General features: G+C 41.0%; 1 protein-coding gene across 1 annotated transcript; it reads right to left on the reverse strand.

The window, feature by feature from the left end:
- Positions 1 to 443: 443 nt before the first annotated feature.
- med23 (mediator complex subunit 23) lies at positions 444 to 18,853 on the reverse strand. The gene is given in 31 exon segments (XM_041064530.1): positions 444 to 1,079; positions 1,757 to 1,888; positions 2,018 to 2,138; positions 2,828 to 3,042; positions 3,126 to 3,198; positions 3,336 to 3,501; positions 3,876 to 4,002; positions 4,250 to 4,359; positions 4,511 to 4,727; positions 4,886 to 5,056; positions 5,147 to 5,327; positions 5,690 to 5,895; positions 6,011 to 6,135; positions 6,355 to 6,518; positions 7,322 to 7,496; positions 8,314 to 8,456; positions 8,612 to 8,857; positions 9,074 to 9,219; positions 9,448 to 9,591; positions 10,752 to 10,958; positions 15,481 to 15,576; positions 15,686 to 15,798; positions 16,160 to 16,229; positions 16,342 to 16,443; positions 16,594 to 16,692; positions 17,084 to 17,158; positions 17,160 to 17,197; positions 17,552 to 17,675; positions 17,769 to 17,856; positions 18,005 to 18,036; positions 18,698 to 18,853. Coding segments are annotated over 31 exon segments (4,176 nt in total). The 5' UTR covers positions 18,749 to 18,853; the 3' UTR covers positions 444 to 860.
- Positions 18,854 to 19,914: the final 1,061 nt, after the last annotated feature.

A 19,914-nucleotide genomic window follows, 5' to 3' on the forward strand; every position in this document is an offset into this window, starting at 1 on the left:
TCTATGCTGTGACTGGGTATGACTGAGAGGAAATGACTGAAGGGAGCCGCAAACGCCGGACTCCCCCTGCTGGTGTCAGGTTAGTATATTTTCTTTTTTGTGGCACAGTCGATCAGCACAGCACCCTCAGAAACTGGGTTGCCTAGGCCATGACCTGCCTGAGTGTGACTCACCTAAAGAAAAGGTGTTTCTTCAGAGTGTGAGAGATGGAGGTTAGCTGGAAATGGCATAGACAGTGTGGTTTTCACATCCAGCCAAACCGCAGGCTGAAGTTATCAGGGCACCAGAAACAAAACAGCATTTAAAAAAAAAAAAAAAGCTGTTTTGGGTGACATTATATCGGGCCTGATTTTCTGTAACTTCCTTTTGCATTTGTGCATAAAAGACTTAAACCACACAGACAAGTTGTAGAAGGAAGAACAAATAAAAAGCTGAGACCAGAATACCAAAATCTTTTTTTAATGAAGTAATCAATGTACAATATAAAAATGACTGCAGACAGAAAAATAAAAAAAATTATAACTTTTCTCATAACCATCTGTAATGAGAACTGGATATTACTGTACAGTTTGCTGACAGATCCTTTACCTCAGCCACCATTTCTTTTTTTTCCCCACTTGGCAACAAGTTGAGTTTTTGGAAATAAAATGGTTTTTATACACAAAATTCATGATCAAGACAACCTGCTCTACACAGTTCATGTTTATTAAGGTACAATAAACCTGTATGATTGCTACTTGATGATCCTAATTAAGAAAAGCTGCTGTAAAAATATTTGCAAAAACTCAAAATATTTAACTGTGCTGTGTGTAAACATCCATGGTCATGATTGTAACTGTTTCTGTGTTTACCTAGGCCGCCTACAAAGGCGTGTGTGTATGCTGTGTGGAGGAGGGCGAGGCAGCAGCAGAGGATGACGAGAGTGAGGAGGGAGGGGGCTGCGGGGTGGAGGAGGAGGTGGAAGTGGAGGTGGCGGCGGCAGCAGCAGCTGATGATGAAGTCTCTATCTTGCTGCTGTGTGTGATGAAGCGCAGACGCAGCTTCATGGCCGGACGCAGAGTCATGATGATTTTCTCCACCTAGAGTAAGATGTACAGAGATAAATACACAGACAACACGAGGCTAATTTGATATAATGAGGTAAATAATGACCAATAGGGATAAATAATAAATGCCACAGACATGGTTTGGGTTTAAACTGACCTGTACAGTTATTTATCTAAAGCAGTTGTACAATGAAGATACAATGAAATTGCCAGTTCAAAACATTCATTTACATAACACCACTTGTTTTGAATCACAGCCCCCAAAATTGCAACACATACAGCTTGAGTAAATACTACTCTCAGTGTCCAGCAGTGGCTTTGTCCATTAAATCAGTGATCTGAAAAGTAGACACTACATCTAAGCCTCAAGCCCAGAGTAAAGCTTCAGTTTCATCTCCTCTAATTAATTCTGTGTCAGTCCTGGACACTGGTGGGGATTTGTCTTGATGCACAGGAGGGTGACAGATTCAAACTAAAAATGGAAAATGGGAACACAAACCGGTGTCCTGAGGAGCAGCAAATTCACAGATGTAATCTTACTTGAAAGCTGGGTGACTAAGGTCTCCACTTGTCTCAGTTCTTAGTATCTTTAATCAATTATTTTTTGTTGTACTCTTGTATTATTACTATCTTGTATTATAACTACTGTTCAGTTTAGAAAACCATGTTTGTGTAGTGAATAAAATAGACAATGAAATGTAAAAACTTACCTGCTCCTTCACACTGTCTCCAGTGTACATGTATTTAATGTGATAGAGGAAGTCACATATTGGGTCCATGTAGCTGAGATGTTGGCAGTGTTGGTCGACCGCCTGGAGCATCTCGTAGAAGGCCACACCAATCTGAAACACAGCCATATAGAAAAACATTATAGTGCAAAATTGCTTTTATATATATATATATATATATATATATATACTTTTTAGTTGAGTTTGTTATCTAAAACATCTGTGTCAAACTCCTGTGTGTACCTCCAACATGCATCGGGTCCTCTCCTGCTGGAAGCGCTGCAGGAACGGCCCCACCAGGTGATACACGTAGAGTAACTGGAACTCTGTCTGGACTATGGGCTTCAGAGTCTCTGACAGGAATCTATACACACACATACATTTATGATGACATGACAGTCATAAATGCTACATAGGCTAAAAAGTATTAAGAGGACAAAAAAAAAACAAAAAAACAGCAAAAAAAAAAAAAAAGCAGCAAAAAAGCAAAAAAAAAGCAGCAAAGCAAAAAAAAAAAAAGCAGCAAAGCAAAAAAAAAGCAAAAAAAAAAGCAAAAAAAAGCGCAAAAAAAAAGCAAAAAAAAGCAAAAAAAAAAGCAGCAAAGCAAAAAAAAAGCAAAAAAAGCAAAAAAAAAGCAAAAAAAGCAAAAAAAAAGCAAAAAAAAAGCAAAGCAAAAAAAAGCAAAAAAAGCAAAAAAAGCAAAAAAGCAAAAAAAAAGCAAAAAAAAGCAAAGCAAAAACAAGCAAAAAAAGCAAAAAAGCGAAAAAAGCAAAGTAAAAAAAGCAAAAAAAGCAAAGCAAAAAAAAAAGCAAAAAAAGCAAAGCAAAAAAAAAGCAAAGCAAAAAAAGCAAAGCAAAAAAAGCAAAAAAAGCAAAAAAGCAAAAAAAAAAGCAAAAAAAAGCAAAGCAAAAACAAGCAAAAAAAGCAAAAAAGCAAAAAAAGCAAAGTAAAAAAAGCAAAAAAAGCAAAGCAAAACAAGCAAGCAAAAAAAGCAAGCAAAAAAAAGCAAGCAAAAAAAAAAAAAAACCAGGAGACCGACTATGGCTTCCTTACTTTGGAATCAGAGACAGCTGTCCGATGGATGAGTGATGCCACACGGCATGTGCTAACGCAAGCACGTAGCTGCAGTTCATTTCGCTGTAGCTCTGGTGGCAGGCTGTGAAGTCCAGCAAGGCGAAGGGATAACCTGCCCACTCGGTCTCGGACGTCAGGGCCGGAGAGCTGATCACAGACACGATGCGGTCATGGAGAACGATCCAGTAGGGCTCCTGAGGAAAGGAGAGCAGACGTGGTTATGGTGGACAAACTCGATGCAACTTCACTGTGAAGACCTTTGAGTGTTTTTTCTTACAGGAAGTGCAGTGATCACAAGTCCAATTGCATTCATCCAAGCTGTGATGTTCTCTCTGGGAACCAGGGGTTGGCTAAAAGGAGAACATAAATTAATAATTTTATGGACAATTGAAATGCTCTATGAATCTGCAGCCCACACAAACTAAAAAGCATATTTACCATCTCCTAACACACAAATTTAATTTTACGTGCTGTTTGTGAATCATACCTCTTCAACACAACATTCAGCAGAGCGTTGCCGACATCTTTCCCCGGCACGGCCAAAGCCATCAGCTCCACGCAGGTGACGTGCAGGGCGTGGGCCGCAGGGTTGGGGAACTCGTTGAACCTCCAGTCACAGTTGGGGAAAGGGCCAGGTGACTTTCCCGCCATGGGTGAGAAAGAGTTAAGGAGGGTAAATATCACATGAGGAGGTAACAAGGTTTAATAGTGACAGGGAAGCATTATGTGTCCATGGACCACTTCCACAGATTCCACTTTGTTTTCAATAACTCTCCTCTATTTTAACAACCCCACTGGCGGCACTAAAATAAACTGAGATTAAATTAACTGCAGATGTACAATTACTGTCTCACATTAAAGCCAAGATGCATCGAGGGAGACTGGAAGTATTGGCAGTTAGGTAAATCTATTATTCAGGTTCCCCAGGGGCCTGTGATTTTCTGCTAGCCAGAATCAGGGTAACTTTGTTACAGAGAACAGTGACAGATCTGTCCACCACCAACAGGACAAGATTAATGAAGGATATTGTCCACCAGGCGTCCAATCAGCTTGCAGTAGTAGGTGTCATCAGGGATCCACACGTTGTCCTCTCTGGGGTTCATGCCAAACTTCAGATAGGTCTCACTAAGGCACCAACCCGGGGTACGGTTGTCCTGTCACAATATTACACCATTGGGAGGGGGAGAGGGAGGGGGAGGAGGAGGAGGAGGAGGAGGAGGAGAAGAAGGAGAAGAAGAAGGAGAAGAAGAAGGAGAAGAAGAAGGAGAAGAAGAAGGAGAAGAAGAAAAAAAGTCAATAATCAATAAATAATAATACATATAAAATACACACAATGTATGGTTTTAATAAATAACACATTGTTAGAACATGGGTCCATGTATGCTCCTTTCCTGTGCATACCTTCAGTGAAGACATGATGGCGTGCACCAGTTTTCTCTTCAGGTTGGTTCGGTCTCTCAGGTGGCGTTCGTAGTAGTGCAGTGTGTTGTACAAGTAGGTGACTGGACGGTCTGCACATAAACAGTAAACACAAACCAGTTAGGACAACCAAAGACGAATGCCAGCAGGTGGCGCCTTTTCCCCCTTTGTCATGTTTAATCCATGTATTTATTGCTCAACTTTCATCTACACAGCTGCGCATTTTCAGACAGCTCTACTCACCGTGGAACTTGTACAGCCCTCCCAGATGATCCAGCAGTGTCTCCAGAGACTTGGAGACAGGAAGAAGCTCCAGAAAGCGGTGGATGACGATGTCAAAGACTGGCAGGAAGCGCAGACACACGTTGCCAAAGTAGATTGGCAGGTACTGAGGCTGGAGCTGCATGGGAGGGTTGACTTGGTCTGCAAGACCCTCAAAGTACAACTTCTCTGGGTATTTCTGGCAGGAGAACAACATCACAGTAAATTTACAACTTGAATTTTGTGCTTTTAAATCAGATCTGTCCTTGCTGTCTTGAGAATTCATTACACTTTTTTTGGTCTAAAACTTTGTGTGTGTTTTGTTTTTTTTGTTTGTTTTTTTTGAACCATGCCTACCTTGTGGTAGCTCATGTGCTTGTTGTGCCAGTCGCTCTGCAGCCAGTGCTCGGGAGCATTCTCCTTGACAAAGTCGTTAACTCGGTTTCTGAAGTCGTTGGGCTTCAGCAGCAGCAGCTGGATTATGAAGTAGCAAACCTGAGCCTCGTTTCCCTCGTGGCTACGCATCGCCTGGAGGGAGGAGAGAAAAGCAGAATGACACATCATCCTTGTCACACTTATAGGAGATGTATATGTCTCTGTACATGAGTTTGTCCTTACCAGACACAGAATCAGTCTGTCCAGTGTGACTATGTTGTACTTCCAGACCATGTCATTGAGTATTTCGATGCACTTGTTGAGCTGCTGTCCTCCAGCTGAGGTCGAGAACTCATAGACCAGGAAGTCTGCGAATGTGCGCACGTGAGCCACAAGCGCACGAGCGCCAATACGCTCCAGCACCCTGAGGGACACAAAGTCAGGCTAAAGTTAGGTCATCATCGCACAACACCACAACATCTGTAGTCTCCCACTGGATCAATTAGCTACAGATGTTACTCAGAGACCCCCCCCCCCCCACCCCTGCCAATTAGTGGTGAATTTAAAATGCCTCAACATCAGTGGTGAGATGCATCATTACCACATGTAATACACACCACACATGGAAATGTGATAAGTACCAACCCTCATTACTTTCACTGGTGTTCAGTGTTGTGAAAAAAAATAAAACACTGTAGGCACAATTTGTGTAGAAGTTACTCTATATAGTAAGTAAAAGTGTAACTTCTGGGTCTAAATAACAGGGACAAAATAATGACAGCCCACCTGAAGCCTATCTGGTTAATGTGGTCTGTCTCCAGCAGCATCTTCCACAGCAGACAGAGGAAGAGTGGGGGCGAGCCCTGCATGGAGAAGTGGGTAATGATGTCGTTCTCATTGGCCATAGACTTCCACTTCCTGTACTCTTCTTCCACATTCTTCTTCAGGTTAAAACGAGACTCCTGAGGAACGTTGTTCTGCTTGAAGAACGCCTGAAGGTAAGAGAGGGGTTGGAGTCATTACAACAGGATTAAATTATTTGATTTGAGAAAAAAAAAAAAAAAGTTTGCATCAGTGTCATCCATGCCTAAGCGACCATATGTGCACCTGTAGTGGAGCAGGGAAGCAGGACAGAGTGTGTGAGGCCCAGTTGTGAGGCGTGAAGGTCATGATGGTCTGGAGAATGTCTTTACACCAAGTCCCATGGATGGAGTCGGACCCTGTGAAAAAATCTGCACACAGACAAAGAGGTTGACCATGCATCATGGAAAACTGGGACAGACAAGTCAATTAAACTTCAAGATGATTGACAGAAACAGAAAAAAATAACATGAAAGGAAAGAGTAAAGGAAAGACAGAGCAACCAACAGATGAACAAAAGAAGAAAAAATAAATAAATAAATAAATAAATAAATAAATAAAATAAAAAATAAATCCAGGGTGAGTGCTACCGGTGACGTGTGTGGCTCTGGCCAAGGTGAGGATCAGGGCTCGGTTCAGTTCCTCGGACTCAGCTGACAGAACCGTCTTTGGGTCGTTTAGGAAGCGGGTGAACTGAGGCTGCACCTCCGAACTCCCCAACGCTGTGATGAGCCGCAGAGCTGTGCTCTCAACACTAAAGAAAGAGAGACACACACACACACACACACACACACACACACACACACACACACACACACACACACACACACACACACACACACACACACACACACACACACACTAAATAAATAAATAAATAAAACAAACAAACAAACAAACATCAAAAATAAATTAAAAAACTAATAATAAAAAAAAATAAAAAATTAAAAATTAAAAATTAAAAAAATAATAATAAAATAATAAATAATAAATAAATAATAAATAATAAAAATAAAATAAAATAAAAAAATAAAAAATAAAACATGCAAGGTGTTTGCTTAAATGAGTGGTATTTTCTGGGTGGTCTGGGGTGTTTCTGTATGGCATCACATTGTCTTGTGAGGTTAACATGCAAACCACCTGTAATTAAGTTAAGAGTTAGGCCAATAATTCTCTACCAGCATAATTATAATATCAAATCAGGCTTTACTGTCATAATTAAACAATGTAGTTTATAATAGTTACAATAAAATCTTAAAGCCTAGAGCTCTGTTATCTTTCTCACAGTTTTACTCTGCAGATGATGACATTAATCCAGAGGCAATAAAATTTAAATCCAAGTCCACTGAATTTATAAGCAAGTATTGCTTATAAATTCCTGTCATCACCAACACCTTAAGCTTAAGCTGCTGCAGTGCTGGAGTACTTCTTTACTTATACAATCTTGTGTGCTGTGAGGTTTTAGTAATAACAGTAGATCAACAGTGATAGAATCTAATTCTGTAGGGAGTTACAGTGAGTGTGTTGTATATACATGAATGTGTGCGTGCACATTACCACAGATGCAGCTGGTTCTGGTTGGTCTGTGGTACAGCAGCCAGACTGTGCAGGTGACTCAGCAGCTGGACTCTGTAGTGCGGCTGGATGTGGTGCATCCTGTAGCTGAACATCTCCAGCAAGGTGTGCAGGATTCCCCAAGCGTGAGACTTGAACACGTTGGGCAACAACTGGCCTGAACAAGAAAGAGTCACATTATTCAGCTTGTGTCTGTCGGCTCAAAGAGACAAACAACAGTTCTGAGCCAGTCTGCTCAAGAACTACTGACTGAATACCAACTGAGCTGGGAGACACTGGACACGTTTACAAATTCTGAAAACACACGCAGAAGGATTTCAACTTTTATTTATTCATTCATTTTTAGATTACTCAGTCATGGTCAAGTTCACAACAGAAATTTGTGAATGGATGGGACATGAGAGACTTGGCTGAGGTTAACTTGCTGCCTTTAAACCTGTCTCTCTCACTCACTCACTCACAGAGGGGAAGGATCTCTAAATCAATTCATAGGTATCAACATTATGAAACATTATGAGATAATCAATGCAACCTAGGACCTTAAACACACAGACACTATTGTTAATAAAGGTTAGTTGATTTGTCTGTATTATTTTATATTTACAGAACAGATGTGTAGCGTTCTTTCAAATCTTGGCTTTGATCTAAACTGATTCAAATGAGAATCATTTTAACTTTAATGTGCTTCACACTGGTTAAAGACAAGAAGCCTAAGTCTAAACAAGACAAGTTAAACAAATGGTCATATTTTTCTTGCTTCGTCCTCACACTGCTTGATAATCAGTGCTTCTAAAAAGTATGAGAAGTGTGTGTTTATGCTTTGTGTGCTGAACACTGTCAAAAAGAACCATTATTCTCTAAGGAAAAAAAAAAAAAAAAAAAATGATGTGATACTAGAATGAGGTCAAATATTACCATTTGTGATGTCTGCACCTGACACTTTTCAGCACAGCCAACATATAAACTGTACTCACTGATGAACCCTTTGATGCCCAACGACTCAATCTCCATGTAGACCAACAGTCTGCTGTATGTTTCCACCAGTGCAGGGGCCAGGGCAATGCTGGATTTGGCATGAGCCAGCTTTATCACCCGTGTGGCAATGCTGTGGATCAGACTGGAGACGGACAGGCAGACTGAGACTTACAAAGATGCAGAGATAGACAGTGAAATGTCTTTAAGAAACCACCTGAGTACCTTTCTGTCAAACTCACTGTCCTTGTAAACAGTATCGATTCATACAATGAAGCATCTCATCTCCATTCTCCATACCTCATCTTTGCATGTACTGTGAGTGAATCCAGCAGGTTCATGGGCAGCGGGGTGACTGATCCTGATGCCATACAGTTGGTGCCGGGCAGGTTGATCCTCATAGATCCGTTTCCATAGATGGTCTCTACTAGAACGCCCATCGGCAGAGTGAAGCACTCAGAGTTTGTGCTGTAGGCGTTACACAGCAGGGCGATCTTATAGTCGGACATGCCCAGGGTTTTGTTTCGCAGCGACTGCTGGAGAAACCTAACAGACAGGAGGGACAGAGGCAGGGTCATCATGTTACACACAGGGTCTGCGTGGATTATGGTAGGAGTTTCATGGTAAGCTTGGGTTTTATTTCACTATTTAGGGTCCATCTGTGGTACACTTTGGAAATACACACTTATGGCAGAGCACAGTTTTAAAAATACTAAAGCAAAGCACACATTTCACGGTATTTAGTATTTTAAAGATAAATACTCATGGTGTAGTTTCAGAGAGTGTGGTATGGGTATCTGTAGTTTGGAGTTGTCACTCTGAGCTTTGCGGTTAAGGTGGATCCAGATGCAGGTCATGGCAAAGGAGTGAGTCGACTGAGGCTTGTTAATGTCAGGAACTGGGATGCACTGAAGAGGGAGAAAAAAAAAAAAACAGATTAATCTGATGGTACAACCTATTAAGTTGGAAATAAGATAAAATTATGATCCCTGGCACCACCACTTCCACAGCTGCAACTATAACACTGCCAATAAAAACACCCAACTGCTAGATAGAAAACACATGAAACAAGATATAGTGGGGCAATAGGAATAACAACCGTATTAAACCAAAGCAAATTCTTGGCAGATGTGTACCTCTTTTTCTGGATAAAGGAGGTCAAAGAGCTTCATGACAGGCAGGAAGTCAGCCAAGGCGTTCTTCTGAATGCTCCCTGATATGAACTGAAGCAAAACCCACATCAGGTGATCTCTCCCTTTAATAAGACCTCTGCCTGCAAGCTGCAAGAGAAAGGACAGAGAGGAAAAAAAAGAAAAGAAAAGAAAAACGTGATTAAAAAAAAGTGATATTAGTGCAATATTCACAATGCACAGTAACATTTACAAACATGACAAAATTACATCATACCATTAAAACATTAAATGCCATTACTCTAATGCAAGAATGAAAACTAAAGAATTTTTTTCAAATTATTTAAGAAACGTACATGTACATTCTATGAAGTCCTTGAGCAACGGCAGTTATTTTACTATTTTCGCTAAACTTTTCACCTAAACTTTTTCGTCGTGCAAATACCTGTGGTGATTTTTCAAGCGCCGATATAAATTGGTTGCGTTCCCGCTGGATGTTGCAACTTTAGCGCGACAGGTTTTGCACAGTACTTTTTTTCTGGTGCACGTCTGCAGCCTCAAACCCGAAACACTCCCAAATGACCGACGTGCTGTGTTTAATGGGGATTTAATGCTGTAACTCAGCGTCTGGTCCAGCTGAAGCCATTTCAGTAATTAAGGCGCAGGTGCAGCAGGTTACACTGATTGCGTTAGCCTGACCTGTCCACGAGCAGCAATGCCGCTTCTAATTAACGAGCCTGGCAGATAGGGAGACGGCATGCATGTGTAAAATAGTTGGCACAGCAGATCCTGGGTCAGTTAGGAGCACTGCAAAACAAAAAACAAAAAAAACAACAACACCGCAGCTTTGCGATCGCGTTGTCTGAAATCACAATTTCGATCAGAAAACGAGAAATCGTTCAGCCCTAATAAATACTATTGTACTCTCTGGCCTTGAATATTCCGCTTTGTTTAGTTTTTACATACATTGCCCAGGAGGCAGAAAGTCTACAGAGCTGGTGCAGTATTTACTTAACTGATGGGTTGTTCGTATGTGACAGGAGTAAACACAACTCTTCACTGAATATTAGAAATTCTAACAATTTGTTTTTGACAGTTATGTAAGTGCCTGAGCTGCCTGCAAACTGCAGTGCACATAATCCATTTTATCACATCTGCTGCACAATCGCACTACTAATAATTTGCTTCGACACGCCATCCTCTGTGGTGGCTTTAAAGTGACACATACTGCATGTGTTGTTCATCTGTGTGACTTCAGTCATTTATTCTTGGGCTCATTAAGACTCCCTGCCTCCGATCTTCCTCCTCACCTTTTGATGTAACGACAGCACCATGTGTGGGAAGCTTGCAAACTGAAACAACACAAAGAAGATGAGCTGGGAGGAGAGGTGCTGCCACAGCAGCTGGCTCGTTCCTCCGATGTCGGCGTCGAAGTGCTCCTCCGTCTCGGAGCGCTCCATGGCGTACACCACCAGGTCCACCAGCTGCTCCTCTAGCACCGGGCAACGCTGCTTATGCTGGCAGGGGGGCAGGAGGGGAGTGTTAGAGGGTAAAGGAAATGGCGGGCAGGAGAGGAGAGAGGAGGTTAAACAGAGAAAGGGAGGGAAAGACGTCCAAGAGAGAAAGAAGGGTGAAGGAAACATGTAAGGACAGAGGGAAAGGAGGGGAGAAGAAAGAAAGAAAGACAGAGGGAGGGAGAGAATGAGAGGAAGGTTATCATCAATATACTTTATATACACATAAAAAAATATGTTAATAGATGCTCAAGCCATTGTTAGAAACTGACTTAAAAAACCTTTTCCCATCCCTTGCATGCAGGACTGCGTCTCCTTCCTGCTTCTGTCAGCTGGGTAAACCTGGCTGTGACCTCTTTTCCACGTTTACCTTTACCTCCAGATGTTCTAGTAATGTGAACCTCACTGGCATATATGAACTAGCACTGTTCCATGTAAAGAGACCATCAATGAAAGACAGGAGGAGAAAGGGAAAAGGGGAAGGGAATGAGGAGAAAGTTGGAAAAATGGCTGGAGAGAAGAAGAGACAGGGGAGGTAGAGAGTGATGTGAAGGCAGGTTAATGAGATATTAAAGCCCTAAGTCCATGTAGTAAACACAGTACATGTTCAAATGTGGGCCAAGTGCATTCTTTTGCGTGGGCTAGAGTTGGCATACCATGTGTAAGACTGTGTAGACATGGCACTATAAAACAGTGCTGGACTGATGCCTCAGCTATGTGTGAATTTCATGAAGAAACTTCTTCTAACTTCACTCGACAGTGACAGAGCAGGACTGAGGATCTCTGACCTGTGGGACTTCACAGAGCCCCTCCCACAGAACTGGAACACAGCATAGCAAGGGACCAAACAGCACGGCACAGCACGGCACGGAGCAGCACAATACGGCACAGAACAGCACGGCACAACACGAAACACCAAATCGAACTAAACAGTGCGACGCATTCCTGCATGCAGGCTAACAGGTTTGGGAGGGTGGGGTGATGGGGAAGAAGAAGAAGAAGAACTGTGAGGCTGACTGTCACTCCTCTTCCCCTGCCCCAAAACACACCCACATAAAGAGAAAGAGGGCAAGAGAGAGACGGAGAGAGAGTGAGAGGGGTCCACATCTACAAAGAAATTCAACCAAACGGCTTTCACCTAGTTAAAGTCAAACACCAGTGTCCTGCCAGCAGTGAAACCATACAGGCGGCTGGTCTATAATCTATCACCTATCACCTACCATCATATCAACTAATGGCAGCCTGGTTTGGCAGGATGCTCTTTATTTATTCAAATTCCTAACAAGCCAGAAAAACACCAGCGAATCTACGCCAAAATACAATTTAGGTGAACTTTCACAACAATAATCATTTTTCTCCAAATGAGTGTCAGCCAGCCACCGATCGCAATCACTGCCTGTAATCGCTTGCAACGCAAATAAAAATGCCATCTGTCTGCCACTGACAGTCAGTGTCTGACTCTAATCACAGCCCTACTCGTAGATGCAAGGCTTTGTCAGGTGGCAACTCAGTCATCAGCCACACACAGATGTGTACTTACATTTTGGATAACACCTGGGTGTTTGGATGAAAAATATCATTTTAGTCTGTGAACTATTGATAATAAACAAAAATTCTGCAATTACAATAAACCATCGTGACCTGCACCGCCCCTCTAAGTAGCTCTTTCTGTAGATAAAAAAATTATCCTACGTCTATTTATGTAACACCATTATGACAGAAACTCAGAACAACATGACATGTTTGTCGATTGCTGCTGCGTTTGGTTTGTTAAAATGCTGCCATTTCTGAGTGAACTGCAGGTACTTCATCAGCATTCGTGTCAACATGTAATCTTATTAATCACCACAGGAGGAGCGTTCGTGACTGACATAAAAAGCTTCTCCTCCATGTTTTCAGTCCCACTGGATGCGACTTGCAGTTGGTGACGTGGCTCAGTGACAATCATCAAGGTACAAACTGAAGCAAAAAGCCCAAACAAGCCTTGACCATCTGTCATTAATGCACATCATTAACCAGTGAACATCATGCAACACAAGTCAGAGTCCACTCATCCAGTCAGACAGCCAATCAGAATCACTCGTCAGCCGACCTGGGCAAAACCGAGATTAAACATACAAAATACAAGAAAACTGAGTGAGAACTGAGTGTGAGGAAGAGAATTTCGCTTTGTCTCTCACACTTTGCCATGTCTTCTTCTTTTTTTTTTTTTTTAAATTCATATGCTGATATCAAAGCTCAGAACTTTTTCATAACAAAAATATCATCCCATCTCTAAACTGGGGAGACAAGAGGTTTTCTTTGGAGAATAAATGAGTTTATGAAGGAGTGGAGTTATCAAAGCATGACCTTTACAAATGACAAGCTTCACACTGGATGGCACAGTTTGCATTAGAATTAGGTGTGCTGACATACTGCAACAACAAAAGCATCACAAGTTAGTTTAGGCTGAAAGTAGAAGACATGACTGTGAGACAAAATCATTTTTAAGATCCATCAATTTACAATTAAGAATGTAATCCAACTCATTACAGCTGACTGCTATGTAAAAACGAACACAACCAGTCTGTCCTGTGCATTACTATAAATGAATTAATAATTTGATAATAATAAGAGTGATCAGTGGACTTTTGGATATTTTTTCTGAACTGTAAGGGGTGCACAAACTACCTGTTACTGCCGTCTAGCCATTGCACTGTACTTGTTTAATTTTGTTATATGGTAGGCTGGCAAGATCTCTGACAAAGTCTCTTGATTTGCAAGACTGATTTCAACTAATTAATGTGATTACACTATATTAACATATACTGCTGCCCAAGTCAAGACCACTACTTACTCAACACAGTGTAGTTTTGCCCAGGTCAGTGCAACAGAAAGCAGCAGCATTAGGTCAGACACGAGAGGACCTCGCTAACAACAGGCACGGACCAGACTACATCCACACATGCAGTGCAGCAGGACTTGAAATGTCAACAGCAGGGTTTGAAGTCAGAAATACTTAATGTCAGATTATCAGGTGGAATCACAGCCTGTAGAAAATGGCTGAGAGTAAATACGATGAGACTAAACACACACAAACCGCAGTCCAGAGAATCCACAGCTGTCTCAGTCTGGCATGCACACTATCATCAGTGTCAGCTATCTTACGCAATCCAGGGTTGGATGATTTATTTTAATACCTTATAATGCCTAATATTTTCATATATAAAAAAATAGGTAATATATAAAAGCCCAGGAGGAACTCCTTGTTTTGCCAAGAATATCATCTAATATAGTGACACTGAATATTCACAGAAAATATTTGGCCATCTGTGGCTTCAGTCAATATATTTTAGTGCAGCTGTATTAAAAGCAGAGATAAGGAAATGTGACAGGAAACAATTTACTTGCATCATGTTATTAACGGAACCTGCTGCTGCTTCTCTACGATAGCTTATCTACCTGTTTGTCTACCGACCCAGTATTTACCTGGCCACATCTGTCTCTTTCTACTCAGTACACCTCTATGAAGCCCTGCTGTGACCATTTCAAGCTCTGTGGCATTTCCCCTTTACTCCATTTCAAGTTTTCTTTTCTTTTATCTTTCTTTTTTTTTGGTCCACATTTCCACTTGTGGGACATCATTATGCCTCAAAAGCTAAGCATCCAATGGGCTGGTTAGTTGGCAGGTCAGGTGACCAGGAAGAGGAACAACAACATACCTGGGCAATGTTCAGAGTCTAGAGAGCGCATGGCAGAGAGACAGACAAACACAACACACAACCAGAGGACAAAAGAGAGAGGAAAGGGAGAGAAACAAAGACAGAAGGAGAAACAGAGAAGAAAAAAAGGAGAGACAGAGAGAGAAAGTGGTGACTAAGGAGCTAGGTTGTTCACTGTCCGTTCAGCACAGTTGGCGTCAACTCAGCCAAGTCACACATGCAAACCGGATTCTGGGTTATTTGTTGATGGTTAAAATATAGAGAAAAATCCAATATACGGCCTTGAATATAGTTTTGTGTGAGCAACAAAACTGTGTTGATGACTGAGACGGGCTGAGTTGAAACTGCACGAACCCAACAGGGCAAACTAACACCAGTGCATTATGGGTCAAGCTCACAGCATTGGCTTGCTTTACATATGGTCTTTTATAGCTGTGTTACCAGAGCAACAAGGGAGGAGAGAGGTTCAAGCGAGAACAGGTTGGGGAGTGGAGGATAAGTAAAAAGAGACGGACATATGATGAAAAAAAAAAAAACAGGTCAATATGAACAAAAACAGAAACTGCAGAATAAGAAATAGGACAAACTAAGATGTGAACCAGATGAGAAAGAGAGGAAAAAGAACAACAGACAAGGAGAAGCTGAAGTGAGACAAGAATGAAAAAGCAGAAAAGGAATCGCAGAGAGCAGAGAGTTTGGGATGGCAAAAACGATTAAGAATGGGGAGAGTCAATAAAGAAAGTGAAAGGGACAGGAAATGTGACAGCAGGCGGGGGCGGCCTGGTATGCTGTGGAAGCAAAGGGAGAAGGAGAGATTGTTTTACCTGTTTGTTGAGTCCTAACATGTTGCACACCATCTCTCTTGAGTACGGCTGTTCTAGCACATAGCGCAGCAAGCCTGTCTGTGGCTCAAACAGGTCCTAAATCCAAAAAAAAAAAGAAATGAAATTAAACACATATATAAACATTGTTAATGCTTCTGGGAATGTGTGCTTAGGTGTGTGAAGTGTGTGTATAACCTTATGTTACCTTGTCAAAGGGCAGCATGCCTCTCAGGGGGAAGCGAAGAGTAGTGGGGTCTAATTTCCAGGAGTTACAGATGGCCCCGCTGTTATTCACTACTGGTAACAGGCTGCATCGTCCTGCAGGGACACACATTCACACTTCAAATGACTTAACAGGTATATATCACATGAGTTGTATTCACAAGTCTGTGGTAAGTGGCAAACATGCAAGAGTTGAGTAAGCCACACACTGCTCAATAGAAACTGCCTAAATCTGTATTTGTGTCTTTAAAGTTGTTAATTTTGGCTTTTCCCCCTTAGATCATACTTTGGCTTCAAAAAGGAATGGACTTCATTAAAACTTCAGCACAACAATCAGATTCCCAAAAAAACAAGAACCCTTGAGAAAAACATCAATCTGAAAACTTTATATTTTTTTGATCTATATTTTGTAAGATTCCAGTGTGTATGTGTGTGTGTGTGTTTATGTGTTTCTTACCACAGATAGAGTTGATTCTGGCTGTGGGTCTGAAACTGTCCACAAAGTCTGATATCAAACTGCCTAGGACCTACAAACGAGAGAAAAAAGAAAGGGCAGACGACACAATTAGAGAGGAAGTGTTAGAAACACACAAATATGGCTGCACACATGCACACAACGCACAAGAGAGATGCACTCACCCAGTGTGACAGCTGTCCCTCTGGATAAAGTTTTCTGATTTCTGTGATAGCAAAGTAGGCTGGCAGGAGGCAGGCATTTCTGTCCAGGATATACTCTACTACCTAAAATACACATTAACATTCATGTAAACTTAAACACTAAACTGAAAGATTTGGTGTGTTTACAGAAAATTATTCTAACAAGCCACAGAAACAGAAAGAAACTCCAATAAATGAAATGAATGAAAAAGTAAAAGATGGAATGACAGGTACCTCTCTGGCAGCAAGAAGCTGCTGGACTATAGCTGAGCTGACAGTGGTAGGAATGGTTTGAATTTTATCCAGAACAGCTTTCAACAGGTCCCGGACACCCTTAAACACACAAACACACACACCTTAGATTAAAACATTTTGAGTGACTTAAGATTTCAATTTTAAAAATTGTCTTTTCAGAAGGCCCCACATGCAAAGAGAAAATTTATTGACATTTTTTGTGATGCCTGATAAAGGAACTGAGCCTTTAGAAAGTTCTGGGATTAGATACTGGAATTTTGAGATTACGTTGTACAAGCTTAAACCACTTCTAAATGTTTGACATAGGTTGCAATTTCCTAGAAGCCTGATCTCTCTGTCAACAACAGCCTCCAAAGAGTGAACAAACTCTGTTGTATCTGGACAAACATCTTATTTCAAGGACTTCATCACTGAGCTCGTTGATTAACTCATCTCAGCTGTGCTCGCATGTGTGAGTGTGTTCAGAGACCTTGTAGTCAACTCCTCCAATGATCTTGCGGATCAATTTGAACGTTAACGCCCACAGCTGAGTCCTCTCCCACTCCCAAACTGTCTGAGCTTATCAGAGCTACACACACCCATCCTAGAGAGAGACAATGAGATTCATTAAATGGATAATTAGGACAAACAGACAGGATAATACATAAGAGGTCCAACACAATGTGTTTGTGTTATCTCACAGCTTTAAACAGATGAATGCAGATACATGTTAATGAGATTTTTATTTTTATATTATATGAATGAATACTTATACTTTACGTTTTTAGTAATGTAATAAACCATAAGGATCATTCATCTGTGTTAATTATATCTTGAAGAAACAGCTGAAAGTGATACTGCTGCCTTCACAAAATATATCTGCATAGACCCTGAGTGTAACTTCACAGACAAACACCTGTAAAGAGTTTGTGGGTGTGTCTATGAGTGTGTCTCTACCTAGGCGGTAACAGGCTGGTCTCCACAGCCATTGCGAGACAGTCATAGAGGAAGGAGATTCTCTTGGGACTGTGTTGGCTGTGTATAAACCGAACTATCCACTGTACACATTGTTCATGGGACTCCTGCAGAGAGACATAGAGGTGGTTAAAAATAAAAATCCACGAGCTTCATCAGCTTATGTGCAAACGTGTGTCTGTTTCTGTGTTAGCAGAGACCTGTGGTAGTGTTCCCCAGTACTGTCTGAAGGCTCCAAGACAACTGATCAGTTTAGTCCTCTCATCCTCTGGAGTGTCCATAAACATCCTAAACCACAACAAAGCTGTTTTTCAGTCTGTACATTTTCAGTTTTATGGAAAGACAATAAAACAAATATCTTCAACGAATCAAACTCTGAACTAAATGACAACAGAGCATCAGGAGGGGTGTGTCTGTGTGTTTAGAGTCATCTTACCCAGCAAAGGCCTCTTCTATCATCTCAGTTTTCTAAGAGGAGAAGAGAAAAGAGAAAAAACAGAGAAAATATCATGTGGGAGGCTATTAAACAAAACAACAGTCAACAGGCAATTCTAGATCCTTTATCTAGTGATACTCCCCTGTCTCAATGATTCTTTTCACACTCAACAGGCATGTCAATTGCCAAAAAATAGCATAATAAATTGAAGTTTGGATAATATTTAAAGGATGTGAATGGTAGATGCCCACTTCAATATCACTGTCAGCAAGAACCACGACAAAATTCAAAGTTGGCTTGAAAATGAAAACAATTTTTCAAATGTAACATGCCATCAGAATTAGCTTCATTTGTAAACGTGAGTATATCCTCGTATTAAAAAATAACGCGATGAATGACTATTAAGAACCTGAATTCAGACATTAACTTGAAGAGCTTGTAGACACAATGCACAAAGTCTAAAGCCTTCATTGTTTTTGAAATGTTAGCCAAACATTAGTGATGAAAACGCTATATTCTCAGCTGTTACACTTTTAGCACGCTGGACAACGTAACTGTTCATACAAACAAACTCTAGAGACGCTGTTGGGAGTCTTTATTAGCAAAACCACCATGAGTTAATGAAATAAGCTAACGCTGCCGGAGAAGCTAAAAGTGTTAGCCTTAAAACCAGCTCATAAAGATGTAAATTACCACAACATCTTCAAATATGCTCTGGAGCTGTGTCTCCATCGAAAGCGCCATGTCTGCATCAAAACTGGGTCAATTTTTTAATCACACCATCACACAAATCAACCCCGTTACTCCTTTCATCGAGCGCAGACAATCCTGTCAACAAGCTAAATGCTAACAGGCGCCGGAAAGAATGCGCCGCGAGACGCGCAACAGCAAAAACAATCCGGAGACACATCAGTGGCAGAAGCTGCACAGTTCCGCTTAGTCGTCATTATGTGTAACTCCGACTTCTCTGCACTTACAGTGTATGATAACTATAGTTTTCACAAACATGTATCATATTGCTCAAATGTCTAACCTTCGTGTTAGGCTATGTGAATTGCAGACAATGGCAGTGGCGGCACATGTTTGTCACCAGATGCGCCTACAGAGAGTGTTAATGTGAGCACTTGCTGTCTGTTTTGTTTTGTTTTTTGTTTTGTTTTTTTTTTTTTGCGGGGGGTTTGGTCTTGTCATGTTTTGTGTTTTGCACTTTAGCATAGCCACTGAAATTAATCGTAATTAAGGCGTGGTGCAGAGCTGAGATTTCAATGTAACCCGCAAAGCAGTTGTGGAACATGTTTTTATTCAGCAGGATTGTTCAGATAGTTTAATTGCCTGCATCTTGGGCCTGTCCCAGAAAAAGATATCACATCTAGATTCTAGATGAAAAAAAGTGACCTGACCAAACCATTGGAAATTTACTTCCTAATGGTCATTTAAAATGTAAAAAAAACAAAACAAAAAAAAAAAAAAAAAAAACAAGAATGTCAGACCAGGTAGTGTATGAAATTTATAGTGAATTAAATGGACTGTTTTAATTGGAAGTGTGTCATAGTTTCATATTTTATAGCTTTAGTGAGCCTAGGTGATAGAAAGTACCTAAATTTACGCAGTTCACTTATTTTATACCTGTATTTCAAAACATTTGGTAGAAAAATATCAGACTTTTTTAATGCTACTTCATCCATTAATGATTAACAGGCTTAGTTTTTGTAATGTTGTAGATACCTGTTGTTGCTGGTATCTACCACCACACACACACACAGAGAGAGAGAGAGAGAGAGAGAGAGAGAGAGAGAGAGAGAGAGAGAGAGAGAGAGAGAGAGAGAGAGAGAGACTGCACAGGTGTAATGTGCACAAACAAGTGTGGTCACATTCCTTCCTTATTGACGGAAACCTGTCGGGACTGTTTG

This window comes from Toxotes jaculatrix, chromosome 19 (assembly GCF_017976425.1).
Source record: "Toxotes jaculatrix isolate fToxJac2 chromosome 19, fToxJac2.pri, whole genome shotgun sequence".
In the NCBI taxonomy this organism is placed as follows: Eukaryota; Metazoa; Chordata; class Actinopteri; family Toxotidae; genus Toxotes; species Toxotes jaculatrix.